General features: G+C 50.7%; 1 protein-coding gene across 3 annotated transcripts in view; it reads right to left on the bottom strand.

Moving 5' to 3' along the window:
• MARK4 (microtubule affinity regulating kinase 4) overlaps positions 1 to 19,407 on the bottom strand; it is a 57,726-nt gene that overhangs the window by 13,769 nt on the left and 24,550 nt on the right. For all 3 annotated transcript variants that reach the window (XM_033223651.1, XM_033223652.1, XM_033223653.1), the window contains 5 exons: positions 15,250 to 15,369; positions 14,652 to 14,751; positions 11,828 to 11,937; positions 11,578 to 11,737; positions 4,140 to 4,357 (listed from right to left, as the gene is read on the bottom strand). In XM_033223651.1, coding sequence (XP_033079542.1) covers positions 4,140 to 4,357; positions 11,578 to 11,737; positions 11,828 to 11,937; positions 14,652 to 14,751; positions 15,250 to 15,369 — 708 coding nt within the window. The remainder of the gene's footprint in view (positions 1 to 4,139; positions 4,358 to 11,577; positions 11,738 to 11,827; positions 11,938 to 14,651; positions 14,752 to 15,249; positions 15,370 to 19,407) is intronic.

The following is a 19,407-nucleotide window of genomic DNA, read 5'->3' as shown; positions in this document are numbered from 1 at the left end:
CAAAGCCGGTCACAGCCAGTTGCTGCTGGTTAATACTGGTCATGGCTGGACATTGCCAGTAAAGGCTGGTCAAAGCTGGCCACAGCTGGCTGCCACTGGTAACAGGTGGACACTTGCGGTAAAAGCTTCAGTAGGGCCCTGGCAGGCATTGTCACTGAAGGCCAGTCACAATCGGTCAAAGCCAGTCAAGGCTGGTAAACGCTGGTAACAGCCAGACACCACCAGCCACTACGGCTGGGTTCCTCCTGATGGCCGGGACCTCCGCAGAAACGCCCCTACCCTGCAAACAGCCGTGCAGTGAGACCTTGGTTTGCCTTGGGTGTTTAGAACCAAAATAAACTGGAAGTACCCAGAGGCACTAAGAGCACTAAGAAGAAATTAAAAAGATGAATGTTCTCAAGTACGTACAAGAAAAATTAGTATTTAAAAACTTATTTTTTTGTTTGTTTGAGACAAGGTCTCCCTCTGTCACCAAGGCTGGAGTGCAGTGGCGCGATTTTGGCTCACTGCAACCTTCACCTCCTGGACACAAGTGATCCTCCTGCCTCAGCCTCCCAAGTAGCTGGGACTACCGGCACGTGCCACCACCACACCGGACTAATTTTTGTATTTTTTGTAGAGAAGAGGTGTCACCATTTTGCACAGGCTGGTCTCAAACTCCTGAGCTCAAGCAATCCACCCACCTCAGGCTCTCAAAGTGCGGAGATTACAGGCATGAGCCACCATGTCTGACGAAAAATTTAATTTTTATGACGTATTTTTGTTTTGTTTTGTCTTGTTTTTTTTTTTTTTTTTGAGACGGAGTCTTGCTCTGTCACCCAGGCTGGAGTGCAGTGGCTGGATCTCCGCTGACTGCAAGCTCCGCCTCCCGGGTTTACACCATTCTCCTGCCTCAGCCTCCCAGTAGCTGGGACTACAGGCGCCCACCACCTCGCCCGGCTAGTTTTTTTGTATTTTTTTTTTTTTTTTTTTTTTGAGACGGAGTCTTGCTCTGTCACCAGGCTGGAGTGCAGTGGCCGGATCTCGGCTCACTGCAAGCTCCGCCTCCCGGGTTTACGCCATTCTCCTGCCTCAGCCTCCCGAGTAGCTGGGACTACAGGCGCCCGCCTCGTCGCCCGGCTAGTTTTTTTGTATTTTTAAGTAGAGACAGGGTTTCACCGTATTAGCCAGGATGGTCTCGATCTCCTGACCTTGTGATCCACCCATCTCGGCCTCCCAAAGTGCTGGGATTACAGGCTTGAGCCACCGCGCCCGGCCTTTTTTGTATTTTTTAGTAGAGACGGGGTTTCACCGGGTTAGCCAGGATGGTCTCGATCTCCTGACCTTGTGATCCGCCCGTCTCGGCCTCCCAAAGTGCTGGGATTACAGGCTTGAGCCACCGTGCCCGGGCGTCTTGTTTTTGAGATGGAATCTTGCTCTGTCGCCCAGGCTGGAGTGCAGTGGCGCAATCTCGGCTCACTGCAACCTCTGCCTCCTGGGTTCAAACAATTCTCCTGCCTCAGCCTCCTGAGTAGCTGGGATTACAGGCGTGCACCACCACGCCTGGGTAATTTTTGTATTATTAATAGAGACAGGGTTCCACCACGGTGGCCAGACTGGTATCGAACTCCTGACCTCGTGATCCACCCACCTTGGCCTCTCAAAGTGCTGGGATTACAGGCATGAGCCACCGTACCCGGTCAACTTATTTGTTAAAGAGCAAAATCTTATGGTAAAAATAAGATAACTGTAAGTATTTTGTGTCTGTGTGGGTAGTAACCCATGCTTTTTTTTTTTGAAACAGTCTCACTCTGTCACCAGGCTGGAGTGCAATGGCGCGATCTCAGCTCACTGCAAGCTCTGCCTCCCGGGTTCATACCATTCTCCTGCCTCAGCCTCCCGAGTAGCTGGGACTACAGGCATCCACCACCATACCCAGCTAATTTTTTTTGTATTTTTAGTAGAGACGGGGTTTCACCGTGTTAGCCAGGATGGTGTCGATCTCCTGAACTTGTGATCCACCCGTCTCGGCCTCCCAAAGTACTGGGATTATAGGTGTAGATGTAAGCCACCGTGCCCAGCCAATCATGCTTTTTTTTTTGAGACGGAGTCTCACTCTGTCACCCAGGCTGGAGTGCAGTGGCCGGATCTCAGCTCACTGCAAGCTCTGCCTCCCGGGTTTACGCTATTCTCCTGCCTCAGCCTCCCGAGTAGCTGGGACTATAGGCGCCCACCACCACGCCCGGCTAATTTTTTTTTTTTGTATTTTTTTTTTTTTTTCTGAGTCGGAGTCTCACTCTGTCGCCCAGGCTGGAGTGCAGTGGCCAGATCTCAGCTCACTGCAAGCTCCACCTCCCGGGTTCACGCCATTCTCCTGCCTCAGCCTCCCGAGTAGCTGGGACTACAGGCGCCCGCCACCTCGCCCGGCTAGTTTTTTGTATTTTTTTAGTAAAGACGGGGTTTCACCGGGTTAGCCAGGATGGTCTCGATCTCCTGACCTCGTGATCCGCCTGCCTCGGCCTCCCAAAGTGCTGGGATTACAGGCTTGAGCCACCGCGCCCGGCCATTTTTTATTTTGTATTTTTAGTAGAGACGGGGTTTCACCGTGTTAGCCAGGATGGTCTCGATCTCCTGACCTCATGATCTGCCCGCCTCGGCCTCCCAAAGTGCTGGGATTACAGGTGTAAGCCACCACGCCCAGCCGACCATGCTTTTAAAAGTTTAGGCCCACAACTGGCTCAGACTCATACCTGTGTGCACCCTGGTCAAGGCTGGGACTTGGCTGGTAGTAACCTGCCATGACCAGCCTTGAAAGGCCAAGGGCACAGCCTCGTGGGGCGGCTCCTGAACATGTGCAGAGCAGAGGAGCAAGGAGTGGGACAGAATGTAATGTAGATGCCGGAAGAGCTGAGGAGCTGGGGAAGCTGCTGCTGCTTCCCACGACTTTTTTTTTTTCTTGAGACGAAGTCTCACTCTGTTGCCCAGACTGGAGTGCAGTGGTGTGGTCTTGGCTCACTGCAACTTCCGCCTCTCGGGTTCAAGCGATTCTCCTGCCTCAACCTCCAGAGTAGCTGAGACTATCGGTGGATGCACCACACCCAGCTAATTTTCTGTATTTTTAGTAGTGACGGGATTTCACTGTGTTAGCCAGGACGGTCTCGATCTCCTGACCTCATGATCCACCCGCCTCGGCCTTCCAAAGTGCTGGGAGTATAGGCGTGAGCCACTGCACCCAGCTGTTTTTTTTTTTTTTAATGGAGTCTCACCTGTCACCCATTCTGGAGTGCAGTAGCACAGTCTTGGCTCACTGTAGCCTCCGCACCCTGGGTTCATGCGATTCTCCTGCCTCAGCCTCCCGAGTAGTTGCGATTACAGGTGCCCGCCACCATGCCCGGCTGATTTTCATATTTTTAGTAGAGACGGGGTTTCGCCATATTGGCCAAGTGGATCTCAAATTCCTGACCTCAAGTGATCCGCCCACCTCTGCCTCCCAACGTGCTGGGATTACAGGCATGAGCCACTGTGCCTGGCCTGATTTTTTAAATTACTATTAATATTTTATTTATTGATTCATTAAGACAGGGTTTTGCTCTGTCACCCAGGATCACAGCTCCCTGTAGCCTCAACCTCCCTGTAGCCTCAACCTCGCGGGCTCAAGTGATTCTCCCACCCCGGTCTTTCGAGTAGCTGGGACCACAGGCACATAACATGATGCCTGGCTAATGTTTTTGATTTTTAGTAGAGATGGAGTGTTGCTATGTTTCTTAAACTCCTGGCCTCAAGTGATCCTCCTGCCTCGGCTTCCCAAAACGCCAGGATTACAAGCATGAGCCACCATGCCTGGCCCTTCCCACATTTTTAAAAGCACTTAATTTCCTGTATTAAATCCTTTCTGCCAAGAGTATGTTCTTCACTTCTTTGACACAGAACGTTATACACGAACATCAAGTGTTTGTGTATAAATTGAGCTCAGGCAAACAGAGGCACTTGATCAATGTTTGTTGAATGAATGAATGGATATAAGAAGGAATTGGTAAGAAGGAGTTCTGCCTGTGGAATGAGATGAAGGCAGGGCCTGAGGAATGTGGCTCAGGTGGTGTCCGCAGGCTGGCCACAGGTGGCGGCGCCCCCAGCCCTGCCCCCCAGCCCTGGTCACTCACGGGGGTGCTCGTGCTGTCCTTCCGCCGCTCTGGGATCTCTGCCTTGTTGGGGTTGTGGGCGCTGCTGACCATGGGGCTGGAGGGGGGCAGCCCTCGACTCCCGCTCCCCGCGGCACTGCAGCTCGCCTTCCGGCCTGGCAGCCGCTCCTCCTTCAGCTCTGCTTCCCCCGTGCTCGTCGGGCTGCGTTTGGGGTGCAGGGGTGCAGGGGATGGGCCACCTGGGGGAGGGGGCACCGTTTAGAGCTGGCATCACCACGGAAACCCAGAACTGACTCTGGGGGATCGTTGGAACCTGAGAATTCCTCATGTGGGCTGCAATCTCTGTGTGGGCCATTCTGACAGTATCTGTCAAAATTACCTCAAGATTACCAACGCACATATACTGACCTAGAAACTCCAAATCAGTGACATCATGCACATACAGGCCATTCATTGCACCTTCTCTTTTTTTCTTTTTTGAGACAAAGTCCAGCTCTGTCGCCTAGGCTGGAGTGCAGTGGCGCAATCTCTGCTCATTGCAACCTCCACCTCCCAGGCTCAAGCGATTCTCCTGCCTCAGTCTCCCAAGTAGCTGGAATCACAGGTGTGTGCCACCCCACCCGGCCTGCACCATTAGACCCTTAGTAGGGGAATGACTACATAAGTCAAGGTGTTTCCACAGCGGAAAATTATGCAGCTATAAAAAAGAATAAGGAAGCATTTTATGCACCAATACAGAATGACCTTCATGATAGACTGGAAAGTAGAAAAGGCAAGACAAGAGATGGGTCAACAATGTGTTATCACTTGTCTACAAAAGCAAAAAAGTGTGTATCTATAGATCTCTATCTACTTGCTTATATATGAATATCTCCAAAGGACTATAACTTGTTTCAAAAGGGGAGAATTTACTTATTGTTTTTATGTATCTTCAGTTTCCTTCTTTCTTTCTTTTTCTTTTTTTGAGACAGGATCTCGCTCTGGTGCCCAAGCTGAAGTACAGTGGCGTGACCTCAGCTCACTGCAACCTCGGCCTCCTAGGCTCAAGCCATCCTCCCACCCACTTCAGCCTCCCAAGTAGCTAGGACTATAGGCACACACTACCATCCCAACTACTTTTTGTATTTTTTTTGTAGAGATGGGATTTCGCCATGTTGTCCAGGCTGGTCTCGAACTCCTGGACTCCAGTGATCCTCCCAACTTAGCCTCCCAAAGTGCCGGGATTATAGGCGTGAGCCACCACGCCGGGCCTCATATCTATCTTTTTACATGTTTATTTATGAATAAAATCTCTCCAAAAGAATTCATATAAAACCCGTAACAGGGCCAGGCACAGTGGCTCACACCTGTACTCCTAGCACTTTGGGAGGCCGAGATGGGCAGATCACGAGGTCAGGAGATCGAGACCATCCTGGCCAACACCGTAAAATCCCGTCTCTACTAAAAATACAAAAAAAAATTAGCCAAGCATGGTGGCAGGCACCTGTAGTCCCAGCTACTCGGGAGGCTGAGGCAGAAGAATGGCGTGAACTCGGGAGGCAGAGCTTGCAGTGAGCTGAGATCCTGCCACTGCACTCCAGCCCGGGCGACTGAGCGAGACTCTGTCTCAAAAAAAAAAAAAAAAATTAGCTGGGTGTGGTGGCACATGCCTGTAATCCCAGATACTCGGGAGGCTGAGGCAGGAGAATCGCTTGAACCCAGGAGACGGAGGTTGCAGTGAGCCGAGATCACACCACTGCACTCCAGCCTGGGTGACAGAGCGAGACTCTGTCAAAAAACAAAACAACAACAACAACAAAACCCCTAACAGTCGCTGTATTTGAGAAACTGGGAGCTGGGGATATGTGTTGGATGAAGACTTTTTCACTGTCTATCCTTTCCAAACTAACACATTTTCAAGGATGTGATTGTATGAACAATTTCAAAAGCAACACAAAATAATTCTGGTCCCTTGGAACATCTTAGGAATCTACTGTTTTAGAACCCAGGGGTGCCAAGTGATCTCAAACTTGAGAGAGTCAGAACATCTGCATGTTAGATCCTCAGGAGCAATATATGCTCAAAAATCCCAGAACCACAAGCTGAGAGCTCTACAATGACAATGACAGATACCTGGCACTCCTGAGAATCCCTCTCCTGAGAATCCCTAGAACTCAGGTCTCAGTGTGGGGAGTTCTGAAGGTTACCATGTTCTAACCATATGATACTGAACTCACAAGCTCCTTAGGAACTTTCTGGGCACACCCTGTCATTTTACAGGTGGGGTAGACAAGACGTTTGACCATCCAACAATGGTGGAGGTAGGGCAGAAGCACCACTTCCCTTATGGGGCTCATGCTGGGTCTCAGCTTCCCTGACACCTCTCTCCTCCCTTACTTCAGTGTGGAGGGGAGGCCAGAGCACAGGCTCTCAGCAGCCACTTTGTGCAATGTGTCTTCCTGTGCCTCCGTTACAGTGGATTAATCCCAACCGGACTCAATATCAGAGCTCCATCCTGGTCCTGATGAGGGGACCAAGGAGATTCTAGCTAACACTTGGGGTGGATTCTTTTTTTTTTTTCCTGAGATACAGTCTAGCTCTATCACCCAGGCTGGAGTGCAGTGGCATGATCTGGACTCATTGCAACCTCAGTCTCCCAGGCTCAAACCATCTTTCCACCTCAGCCTCTCAAGTAGCTGGGATTACAGGTGAACACCACCATGCCCAGCTAATTGTTTTGTTTTTGAGATGGAGTCTCGCTGTTGTCGCCCGGGCTGAAGTGCAATGGCACGATCTTGGCTCACTGCAACCTCTGCCTCCCAGGTTCCAGCAATTCTCCTGCCTCAGCCTCCCAAGTAGCTGAGATTATAGGCACCCACCACCACGCCCGGCTAATTTTGATACTTTTAGAAGATACAGGGTTTCACCATGTTGGCCAGGCTGGTCTCAAACTGCTGACCTCAGGTGATCCACCCAGGTCAGCCTCCCAAAGTGCTGGGATTACAGGCATGAGCCACTGTGCCCAGCCTAATTTTTGTATTTTTTTGCAGAGATGAGGTTTCATCATGTTGCTCAGGCTGGTCTCGAATTTGTGAGCTCAAGTGATCCACCAACTTCAGCCTCCCAAAGTGCTGGGATTACAGGTGTGAGCCACTGCACTCAGCCCTGGGCTGGATTCTAAAACTGAGATGTAAGAAATCTAGGAGCAGCCGGGCACAGTGGCTCATGCCTGTATTCCCAGCACTTTGGGAAACCGAGGCAGGCGGATCACCTCAGGTAAGAGTTCAAGACCAGCCAGGCCAACATGGTGAAACCCCGTCTCTACTAAAAATACAAAATTAGCTGGGCGAGGTGGCCTGCACTTGTAATCCCAGCTACTTGGGAGCCTGAGGCAGGAGAATCATTTGAACCTGGAAGACTGAGGTTTCAGTAAGTCAACATTGTGCCACTGCACTTCAGCCTGGGCAACAGAGCGAGACTCTGTCTCAAAAAAACAAACCAAAAAAAAGAAATCTAGGAACTGAGAGATCCAGAAAATAAGATAAGGTGAAATATGCAAGAGACAGAAAAAAAAGATCAGATTAGCAGACACCCCAGTGCCTGACCCAGAGTAAAAACTTCACCCCTGCAGACAAGCAGGGCTGTAAAAAGAACAGAGAGTTGGAAAACACTCTGGAAGTTCCTCAAACTATTAAACACAGGATTACCAGATGACTCAGCAATTCCGCTCTCAGATATGTACCCAAGAGAAATGATGGCAAAACACAGCCACATGAAAACACGGACACAAATGTTCACAGCAGCGTCATTCACAACAGCCAAAAAGTGGAGGCAATCCACACGTTCATGAATGAATAAACAAAATGTGGTCTATCTATGCAATGGAATATTACTTGGCAATGAAAAGGAATGAAGTGCTGATACCCACATCATGGATGAACCTTGAAAAATTTCTGCTAAATGAAAGAAGCCAGTTAGTGAAGGCCACACGTCGTATAATTCCATTTACCTGAAACATCTAGAATAGCCAGATTCATAGACACAGAAAGTAGATTAGTAGCTGAGGGTGGAAGGGGGATTGGAAGTTGATTTTTTTTTTTTTTTTGAGAAGAAGTCTCACTCTTATCGCCCAGGCTAGAGTGTAGTGGCAGGATCTCAGCTCACCGTAACCACTGCCTCCCGGGTTCAAGCAATTCTCCTGCCTCAGTCTCCTGAGTAGCTGGAATTATAGGTGCCTGCCACTATGCCTGGCTAATTTTTGTATTTCACTGTGGAGACAGGGTTTCGCCATGTTGCCCAGTGGTCTCGAACTCCTGCGCTCAGGTGATCTGACTGCCTCAGCCTCCCAAAGTGCTAGGATTATAGGCATGAGCCACCGCGCCCAGCCTAGAAGGTGATTGCTAAAGGTTGTGAATTTTCTTTTTTGGGGTAATGAAAATGTTCTGAGATCACTCATGATAGATGTACAATTCTGTAAATATATTAAAGCCATTGAATTGTGCACTTTTTAATTTACTTTTTGACGTGAGGTCTCACTCTGTCACCCGGCTGGACTGCAGTGGCGCGATCACGGCTCACCATGACCTCGATCTCCTAGGTTCAAGTGGTCTTCCTACCTCAGCCTTCCAAGTAGCTGGGACTGCAGGTATGCACTACCACACCTAATTTTTAATTTTTGGGAGGGCAGGGGGATGGAGTCTTGCTCTGTGGCCCAGGCTGGAGTACAGTGGCATGATCTCGGCTCACTGCAACCTCCACCTCCCGGGTTCAAGCAATTCTCTGCCTCAGTCTCCCGAGTAGCTGGGACTACAGATGCCCACCACCACACCTGGCTTTTTTTGTATTTTTAGTAGAGATGGGGTTTCATCATCTTGGCCAGGCTGGTCTTGAACTCCTGACCTCGTGATCCACCCACCTCGGCCTCCTAAAGGGCTGGGATTATAGGCGTGAGCCACCACGTCTGGCCAATGTTTAATTTTTTGTAGAGACGGTATCTTGCTTTGTTGCCTAGGCTGGTCTAGAACTCCTGGGCTCAAGCAATCCTCCTGCCTCAGCCTCCCAAACTGCTGGGATTACAGGTGTGAGCCACTGTGCCCAGCCTGAATTGTGCACTTTAAATGGGTATGTTGCTTGGTATATGAATTTTAACCTTAATAAAGCCATTAAAAGAAATAGCAGAAAGAGTTAAAATCTGATGAGTGTGTGGGTTAAGGGACCTCTTGGAAGTTTCTATGCATGATGGGTGCTGATGGTGGGTGTATCAATTTTTTTTTCTTTTTTTAATTTTTTTGAGACAAGGTCTCTCTGTTGCCCAGGCTGGAGTGCAGTGGTGTGATCTCGGCTCACTGCAACCTCGGCCTCCAGTTTCAAGCAATTCTCCTGTTTCAGCCTCCCCCGTAGCTGGGATTATAGGCACGCACCAACACGCCCAGCTAATTTTGTATTTTTAGTAGAGACAGGGTTTCACCATGTTGGCCAGGCCAGTCTCAAACTCCCAGCCTCAGGTGATCCGCCCACCTTGGCCTCCCCAAGGAATTACAGACGTGAGCCATCATCCCCGGCCCAGATTTATTTATTTATTTATTTATTTTTTTGTTTAATTTTTTAAATTTTTATTTATTTATTTTTGAGATGGAGTCTCGCTCTGTTGCCCAGGCTGGAGTGCAGTGGCCAGATCTCAGCTCACTGCAAGCTCCGCCTCCCGGGTTTATGCCATTCTCCTGCCTCAGCCTTCTGAGTAGCTGGGACTACAGGCACCCGCCACCTCGCCGGCTAGTTTTTTTGTATTTTTAGTAGAGACAGGGTTTCACCATGTTGGCCAGGCCAGTCTCAAACTCCCAGCCTCAGGTGATCCGCCCACCTTGGCCTCCCCAAGGAATTACAGACGTGAGCCATCATCCCCGGCCCAGATTTATTTATTTATTTATTTATTTTTTTGTTTAATTTTTTTAATTTTTATTTATTTTTTTTGAGATGGAGTCTCGCTCTGTTGCCCAGGCTGGAGTGCAGTGGCCAGATCTCAGCTCACTGCAAGCTCCGCCTCCCGGGTTTATGCCATTCTCCTGCCTCAGCCTCTGAGTAGCTGGGACTACAGGCACCCGCCACCTCGCCCGGCTAGTTTTTTTGTATTTTTTAGTAGAGACAGGGTTTCACCGTGTTAGCCAGGATGGTCTCGATCTGCTGACCTCGTGATCTGCCCATCTCGGCCTCCCAAAGTGCTGGGATTACAGGCTTGAGCCACCGCGCCCAGCCCGGCCCAGATTTAAACTCAGACTCTCTCTTAATTTTCTGCAGCAGATGAGATGTCTGTCAGTTGCAGAATGTGGGGTATAATCAGCTGTCTGCCCAGCCCTCTTCCACTAGGAAGAGCCTCCTTCACTTCAGTGTGGAGGCAAAGCCAGATGGCAGGCTCTCAGCAGCCACTTTGTACAATGTGTCCTCCTGTGCCCCAGTTACAGTGGATTAACTCAAACTGGACTCTGATATCAGAGCTCCATCCTGGACCAAAGAGATTCCAGCTGCCACTTGGACTGGTCTCTAAGGCAAGAAATCGGGGGCAAGGTGCAGTGGCTCACGCCTGTAATCCCAGCACATTGGGAGGCTGAGGTAGGCAGATCGTGAGGTCAGGAGTACAAGAGCAGCCTGGCCAACGTGGTGAAACCCTTCTCTACTAAAAACACAAAAATTAGCCAGGTGTGGTGGCAGGTGCCTATAATCCCGTCTACTCAGGAGCCTGAGGCACAAGAATAGCTTGAACCCGGGAGGCAGAGGTTGCAGTGAGCCAAGATCACGACACCGCACTCCAGCCTGGGATACAGAGTGAGACTCTGTCTCAAAAAAAAAAAAGAAAAAAAAAAAAAAAGGCTGGGCACGGTGGCTCACACCTGTAATCTCAGCATTTTGGGAGGCCGAGGGTGGGTCATGAAGTCAGGAGTTCAAGACCAGCCTGGCCACCATGGTGAAACCCCATCTCTACTGAAAATACAAAAATTGGCTGGGTACTATGGCAGGCACCTGTAATCCCAGCTACTCAAGAGGCTGAGGCAGGAGAATCACTTGAACCCGGACGGCAAAGGTTGCAGTGAGCCAAGATCACACCACTGCACTCTAGCCTAGGCAACAGAGTAAGACTCCATCTCAAAAAAAAAAAAAAAAAATCGGGGAGCTAAGAGATCAGGAAAAAAGATAGGATGAAATAAGTAAGAGACAAAGGAAAAACCACACAAGCAGAGAGGAAGCAGGACAGAGTGTCTGCTCTGGGTCCGGCTGCTTTTCCAGTTTTAATCCCTTCCTGAGCCTGGCTGTGCACTCCTGCCTCCAAGTTCCGTGCAATGCCCTGTGTCTTTATAAGACATTCCTCCCTCTCTGCAGTTAGCTCCAGTGGGTTTCTGTTGCTTGCCAATCAGAGAACCTTGACATAACTGTAAGTCTGGGCCTTGGGGAGGAGGAGGGCGCGTGAGGGGGTGGGGTTGATACTCACAGAAATCGCTATGCCTGCGCTGACGGTGGTAGGTGGAAGAGGAACTCCGCTGCCCTTTGCTGTGGCTGGTGCCTTTGCTGGAACTTGTTCCATTGGTGGTGTCGCTGGGCGCCCGCACCCGTGCCAGGGCCAGCCCTGGGGCGCCCCGGTCCCCACCCTCCTGTGAGAGGACGACAGATGAGGCTCTTCTGCACCCCAAGTCCCTCCCCCAGGCATCATGCATTCCCAAGGGCCCCTGGCGCCCACTGACCTCAGTCTTCCTGCCCAGCAGGAGGTAGGTGGCGGTCACTTCATTGTACTTCTGGCTGGTCAAGGCCTCTTTGATTTCTTCCCGTGTGTAGCCCATACCCACCATCACCTCTGGGAAGCGGGGATGGAGAGAAGGTTCAGACTTCCGGAAACTTTAACTTCTACCCATTTCTCTTTTTTTTTTTTTTTTTTGAGACGGGGTGTCACTCTGTCACCCAGGCTGGAGTGCAGTGGCACAATCACAGCTTACTGCAGCCTCGGCCTCCTCAGGCTCAGCTGATCCTCCCAGCTAGGTTTTTGTATTTTTAGTAGAGACAGGGTTTTGCTATGTTATCCAGGCTGGTCTGAAATTCCTGGGCACAAGCAATCCACCCACCTGGGCCTCCCAAAGTGCTGGGATTACAGGCATAAGCCACTGCACCTGACCCACTTCCACCCATTTCCGTATCATTCAGCGGTGTCTGCTCTTTGACCTGGCCAGTACCCATCCTCAAGGCCTTCCCAACAGCACGCTGATGTCCTCTGAAAGAACATTCTTGGCCGGGCGCGCTGGCTCACGCCTGTAATCCTAGCACTTTGGGAGGCCGAGGCAGGCAGATCACGAGGTCAGGGGATCTGGACCATCCTGGCTAACACAGTGAAACCCCATCTCTACTAAAATTATGAAAAAATTGGCCAGTCGTGGTGGTGGGCACCTGTAGTCCCGACTACTCGGGAGGCTGAGGCAGGAGAATGGGGTGAAACCAGGAGGCAGAGCTTGCAGTGAGCCAAGATCCTGCCACTGCACTCTAGCCTGAGTGACAAAGTGAGACTCTGTCTCAAAAAAAGAAAGAAAGAAAGAACATTCTTTCCGCTCAGATGACGTGGATGGCCCCTCTGCTCCAATCTTAAGGCAAGCAGATAACCCAGGTCTGGCTAATTAGTGTGTTCTACACCTAGAGCCACACTGACTGGTTCATTGCAGGCATGTGACCCAGATCTGCTTGCCTCCTAGGGTGACAGCAGCCTGGCAAAAAGCTACCATAGAAAACATTCCCCGGCCGGGCGCGGTGGCTCAAGCCTGTAATCCCAGCACTTTGGGAGGCCGAGACGGGCGGATCACAAGGTCAGGAGATCGAGACCATCCTGGCTAACACAGTGAAACCCCGTCTCTACTAAAAATACAAACACTAGCCGGGCGAGGTGGCGGGCGCCTGTAGTCCCAGCTACTCGGGAGGCTGAGGCAGGAGAATGGCGTAAACCCGGGAGGCGGAGCTTGCAGTGAGCTGAGATCCGGCCACTGCACTCCAGCCTGGGTGACAGAGCGAGACCCCGCCTCAAAAAAAAAAAAAAAAAAAAAAGAAAACATTCCCCAAAACTGTCTCTGGGCACCTGGATTCAACTGTGCCTGAAGGCTGCATACTCTATTCATTTTAGTTATGTGACAGAATAAATTATCACTATTAGGTTAAACCATACAAAATTGGTGGTACTGACAATTTTAAACCAATAAAATGGCAATTTCATATGGTTCAACTTTTTGTTGTCTTCAACCTATTAATATCATTAGGTTGATGCAAAAGTAATTCCGGATTTTGCCATTTAACAGTAACTACCGTAATTATTATTATTATTTTAGATGGAATTTTGCTCGTCGTCGCCCAGGGTGGAGTGCAGCAGCGTGATCTCAGTTCACTGCAACTTCTGCCTCCCGGATTCAAGCAATTCTCATGCCTCAGCCTCCAGAGGAGCTGGGAGTATGGGTGCCCGCCACCACACTCATCTAATTTTTGTATTCTTAGTAGAGACGAGGTTTCATCATGTTGGCCAGGCTGGTCTCGAACTCCTGACCTCAGGTGATCTGTCAGCCTCAGCCTCCCAAAGTGCTGAGATTATAGGCGTGAGCCACTGCGCCTGGCCCTTTTTCTTTTGAGACAGGGTCTCACCCTGTCGCCTGGAGTGCAGTGGCGTGATCATAGCTCACTGCAGCCTCAAATTGTTGGGCTCAAGGGATCCTCCTACCTCAGCTTCCTAAGTAGCTGAGACTACAGGTGCACACCACCACAAATGGCTAACTTTTTATTTTTATTTTTTTGTACAGACAGGGTCTCCCTATGTTGGCCAGGCTGGCCTCCAACTCCTGAGCTCAAGTGATTCTCCTACCTTGACCTCCCAAAGAGCTGGGATTACAGGCATGAGCCACCTCGCCTGGTCTCTTTTTATGTCTTAATATCAAAGTGAACACGGGCCAGGGGCAGTGGCTCACACCTGTGATCCCGGAAATTTGGGAGGCTGAGGCGGGCAGATCACCTGAGGTCAGGAGTTCGAGACTAGCATGGCCAACATGGCAAAACCCTGTCTCTACTAAAAATAACAAAAATTGGCCGGGCGCGGTGGCTCAAGCCTGTAATCCCAGCACTTTGGGAGGCCGAGGCGGGCGGATCACGAGGTCAGGAGATTGAGACCCTCCTGGCTAACATGGTGAAACCCCGTCTCTACTAAAAATACAAAAAACTAGCCAGGCGCAGTGGCAGGCGCCTGTAGTCCCAGCTACTCAGAGGCTGAGGCGGGAGAATGGCGGGAACCTGGGAGGCGGAGCTTGCAGTGAGCCGAGATCGAGCCACTGCACTCCAGCCTGGGCGACACAGCGAGACTCCGTCTCAAAAAAAAAAAAAATAAAAATAACAAAAATTAGCTGGGCATGGTGGCAGGCGCCTGTGGACCCAGCTACTTGGGAGGCTGAGGCACAAGAATCTCTTGATTCTGGGAGGTGGAGGTTGCAGTGAGCTGAGACTGAGCCACTGCGCTCCATCCTGGGTGACAGGATGGCTCTCCCGGACCCTCACCGATTCTCTTGGTGTCCCCGAAGTCCTCCTCGGGCTCTGTGTATGGCTTCAATTCCTCACCCTCATAGCCGATGTTGATCCATTTGTCTTTCATGATTTGCTGCAGGCATCACGAGCAGGGAAGGGGGAAGACAGGTGTCAGAAGGAATCATACAGCTTCCCACCTCCCAGAGGCCCCCAGGTAGGGCTACCTGCCCTGTCCCAAACCTCCGAGGCCTAACACCCAGTATTGCGGGCTTCCTAAGAGATAGCGCCTCCTGGGCCTCCCTCTCCCCCGCGTCCCCTGCCGGAGCCTCCTGATGCCACCGTCCCTCCTCCGCATCATCTGGGTCCCTGGCACCCTGTAATCATCCTAGGAGCTCATTAGCTAATTACTGGCAAGGCGGGGAGTGGGTGAGCCTGTCGGGGGGGTGGCGTCAGGACAGGCCCGGGAGCTTTTCCGTGGATGGCCTGTCTACCCCCACTCACCAGCAGCAGATCTTAGGTGGGCATGGGAGAGGAAAAGTGTGTCAAGAAGGCTTTTGTGGGTGGGGGCAGGCAGAGTCTAGGGGAGTCAGGAGACAAGAAGGGCCCCCGCTGGCTGTGAGGCTGGGCTCACCTCAAGAGTACAGCGTTTAGCTGGGTTCAGCACCAAAAATCTCCGCAGGATGCTCTCACAGTCTGTTGACATGTAGAAAGGGACCCGGTACTTCCCTCTGAGGACTCGCTCCCGCAGCTCCTGCAGGGAGGGGGTTACTGGAGGCGGGGGGTCTGCCTCGCCCCCCACCTATTACACACACACACACACACGCGCGCACATACACACACACGCACGCACACACATACACGCACTGTGACACACACATACTACATATGCACACATACACACACACTACACACGCACACATACACACACGCACACACATACACGTGCACACACGCACATACACACATACACGGCACATACACACGCACACACACATACACACACATATACACACACTCACACATACACTGTCACACACAGACACACACACACACACCTTTGTCCCAGCCCCTTTGATAGAAGTGACAGAAGCTCTGAGTCCCAGCTCTTGACAAGGTAGGCAAAACCCCATTCCTCTCTCCTGACCTCAGTTCCCTATCCATAAAATGGGAACATCATACGGACCCTGCAATTAAAAAAAAAAAAAATTCTTGGCCAGGCGTGGAGGCCAAGACGGGAGGATCGCTTGAGCCCAGGAGTTTAAGAACAGCCTGGGCAACACAGAGAGACCTCATCTCTACAAAAAATACAAAATGACCTGAGCATGGTGGTGCACACCTGTAATCCAAACATTTTGGGAGGCCGAGGGAGGGGGATCACTTGAACCCAGGAGTTCAAGACCAGCCTGAACAACCGGTCTGCCTCTACAAAAAAACAAAAAACAAACAAACAAAAAACTTAAGCTACGTAACTTCTCATTTAGAGGAAAACTTGCAGAGAAAGCTTATTCTCTGGCCAGGCACGGTGGCTCACACCTGTAATCCCAGCACTTTGGGAGGCAGAGATGGGTAGATCCCCTGAGGTCAGGAGTTTGAGACCAGCCTGGCTAACATGGTGAAACCCTATCTCCACTAAAAATACAAAAATTAGCTGGGTGTGGTGGTGGCTGCCTGTAGTCCCAGCTAGTTGGGAGGCTGAGGCACGAGAATCACTTAAACTCTCAGGAGGTGGAGGTTGCAGTGAGTTGAGATCACGCCACTGCACTCCAGCCTGGGTGACAGGGCAAGATTCCGTCTCAAAAAAAAAAAAAAAAAAAAAAGGAAGTTTATTCTCTAAGTCAGGTAAGAGGGAGGTAGGTAAGTGAGTCAGCCACTGGGGCCTCAGTCTCCTTGTCTGTGAAAGGGATTACAGGACCCACTTCACATGCTTGCTGCCAGGGTACAAGTGAGTTAACATCTGTAAAAATGTGGCCAGGTGCCGTGGCTCACGCCTGTAATTCCAACACTTTGGGAGGCTAAGGCAGGTGGATCACCTGAGGTCAGGAGATTGAGACCAGCCTGGCCAACATGGCGAAACCCCATCTCTATTTAAAAAAAACAAAACAAAACAAAACAAAAATGAGCCAGATGTGGTAGCGGAAGCCTGTAATCCCAGCTATGCGGAAGGCTGAGGCAGGAGAATCACTTGAACCCAGGAGGCGGAGGTTGCAGTGAGCCGAGATCGCGCCACTGCACTCCAGCCTGGGCAACAGAGCAAGACTCTGTCTTGGAAAAAAAAAAAAAATCTGTAAAATGCTTACCACATGCCTGTCCCAGAGCCAGTGGTATGTAAATACGAGATTCACTCAAGGGCAAGGAGAAGACCCTACTGCCCCTCCTGCCTTCCCATCTCTCCCCTCCCCAAGCCATGCCTGTTGTCCAAAGATAGACTCCTCAAGGCCATTCATGGATTTATCTGATGGCTTTCTCTTTAAGGGCCATTTATGAGAGGCCCTACCAAAGCTGTGAAAAATCAGATAAATCCATGGCTTGGCAGACCGGGGGAGCTCTTTCCATCTGAATAAAAAACTGCAACAGCCAGGCGTGGTGGCTCACGCCTATAATCCCAGCACTTTGGGAGGCCGAGGGGGGAAGATCGCTTGAGCCCGCAAGTTCGAGACCAGCCTGGGCAACACAGTGAGACTCCGTCTCTACAAAAATTACAAAAATTAGCCAGGTGTGGTGGTATACACCTGTGGTCCCAGCTACTCGGGAGGCTGAAGCAGGAGGATTGCTTGAGCCTGGGAGGCTGAGGTTGCACCGAGCTGTGACTGCACCACTGCACTCCAGCCTGGGTGACTGAGTGAGACTTTGTCTCAAACAAACAAACAAACAAACAAAAAAATGGAGGGAGGCAGAAAACCGGTAGGAATGAAGTGAGCATGGGGGGTGAACAGGACTCCTTTGGGACAGGGTCCTCTGCTGGGGCATTCTCCTAAAATGGCTGAAAGATGTGGGACAGGGTCCTCTGCTGGGGCATTCTCCTAAAATGGCTGAAAGATGCCCATGCCTGGGGAGCCTCTGCAGACCATAAAGGGCTATTAATATTTCATGTGGATCACTTTCAGGACACTTACCCCTTAGCAGCAGTGTTCTAAGTGCTTTATGCATATTACATCAATTTTCACAACACCACGAAGCCCAGCTATAATGCCCACTTTCCAGACGAGGAGGTTGAGGCCCGGAAGGGTTTGGTCACTTGCCCCAGAATTGCACAGCCAGAAAGTGGCAGGGCCTTGGCTCTGGAGCCTGTGCTGTGTGACCACAATGCCATATTGCCTGTCATGTGATGGGGAGAAGCAGCCATCAGGCCTCCACTGCCACCTCCAGCGCAGCTCCCAAGCATGATGCTGTGGCCAGATGTCAAGCTCCAGCGAAGGGCTTAACACATGCAGACAGGCTGCAAGCAGATGCTTTTTTTTTTTTTTTTTTTTTTTTTAAAGAGACAGGCTCTTGCTCTGTCACCCAAGCTGGATGCAGTGGTGTGATCATAGTTTGCTGTAGCCTGGAACTCCTGGGCTCAAGCAATTCTCCCACCTCAGCATCCCAAGTAGCTGGGACTATAGGCATGCACCACAATGCCCGGCTAATTTAAAAAATATTTTTTTTTTGTAGAGATGGGGTCTTGAAATGTTGCGCAGGCTGGTGTCAAACTCTTTATTTTTTTGAGATGGAGTCTTGCTCTGTCGTCCAGGCTGGAGTGCAGAGGTGCAATCTTGGCTCACTGGAGCCTCTGCCTCCTAGGTTCAAGTGATTCTCCTGCCTCAGTCTCCCGAGTAGCTGGGACTACAGGCATGCGCCACCACACCTGGCTACTTTTTGTATTTTTAGTAGAGACGGGGTTTCACCACGTTGGCCAGGCTGGTCTCGAACTATTGACCTCCAGTGATCTGCCCGCCTTGGCCACCGAAGGTGCTGGAATTACAGGCATGAGCCACCACACCTGTCCTGAATACTCTTAATGTCTTCATCTTATAGGTGGGAAATTGAGGTTCAGAAAAGGACATGTCCAAGGTCACTCAGAAAGGAACTGACAGAGCTAGAACCTGCCTCTTCTCAGCTGTGTGCCTCCTTTGCCCAGCAAGGCCAGGGGTGCCTGGTGGGAACACCAGGATGGCAGAAAGTGACAAGGTCCTGGGGCAGGTGAGACACTGGCCTGGCCCTTCAAAAAGGTCTTTTAGCTTCATGCTTGAGGCTCAGAAAAATTATTCTGTGACAGCACCTCCCTACCCCAGGCTTCAGCTATGGCCGGAGTGTCAGAGGCTTTTTTGTTTGTTTTGTTTTTTTGAGACAGAGTCTTGCTCTGTTGTCCAGGCTGGAGTGCAGTGGTGTGATCTCGGCTCACTGCAACCTCTGCCTCCCTGGTTCAAGCGATTCTCCTGCCTCAGCCTCCCGAGTAGTTAGGATTACAGGTGTGTGCCACCGCACACGGCTAATTTTTGTGTTTTTAGTAGAGACGGGATTTTACCATGTTAGCTAGGCTGGTCTTGAACTCCTGACCTCAGGTGATCTGCCTGCCTCAGCCTCCCAAAGTGCTGAGATTACAGGCGTGAGCCACCGCGCCCGGCCAGGAGGCTGTCTTGAATGAGCACTTTGCATCCCAGATCTCAGCCAGTCCTTAAAAATCACTGCCACAAGGTTGGTATCATCTTTTTTTTTTTTGAGACAGAGTCTCACTCTGTCACCTAGGCTGGAGTGCGGTGGCGCCATCTCGGCTCACTGCAAGCTCCGCCTCCTGGGTTCACACCATTCT

This window comes from Trachypithecus francoisi, unplaced genomic scaffold (genome assembly GCF_009764315.1).
Source record: "Trachypithecus francoisi isolate TF-2019V2 unplaced genomic scaffold, Tfra_2.0 Lachesis_group12, whole genome shotgun sequence".
NCBI classification, from domain to species: domain Eukaryota; kingdom Metazoa; phylum Chordata; class Mammalia; order Primates; family Cercopithecidae; genus Trachypithecus; species Trachypithecus francoisi.
This window is presented reverse-complemented; position numbering and strand designations above follow the sequence as displayed.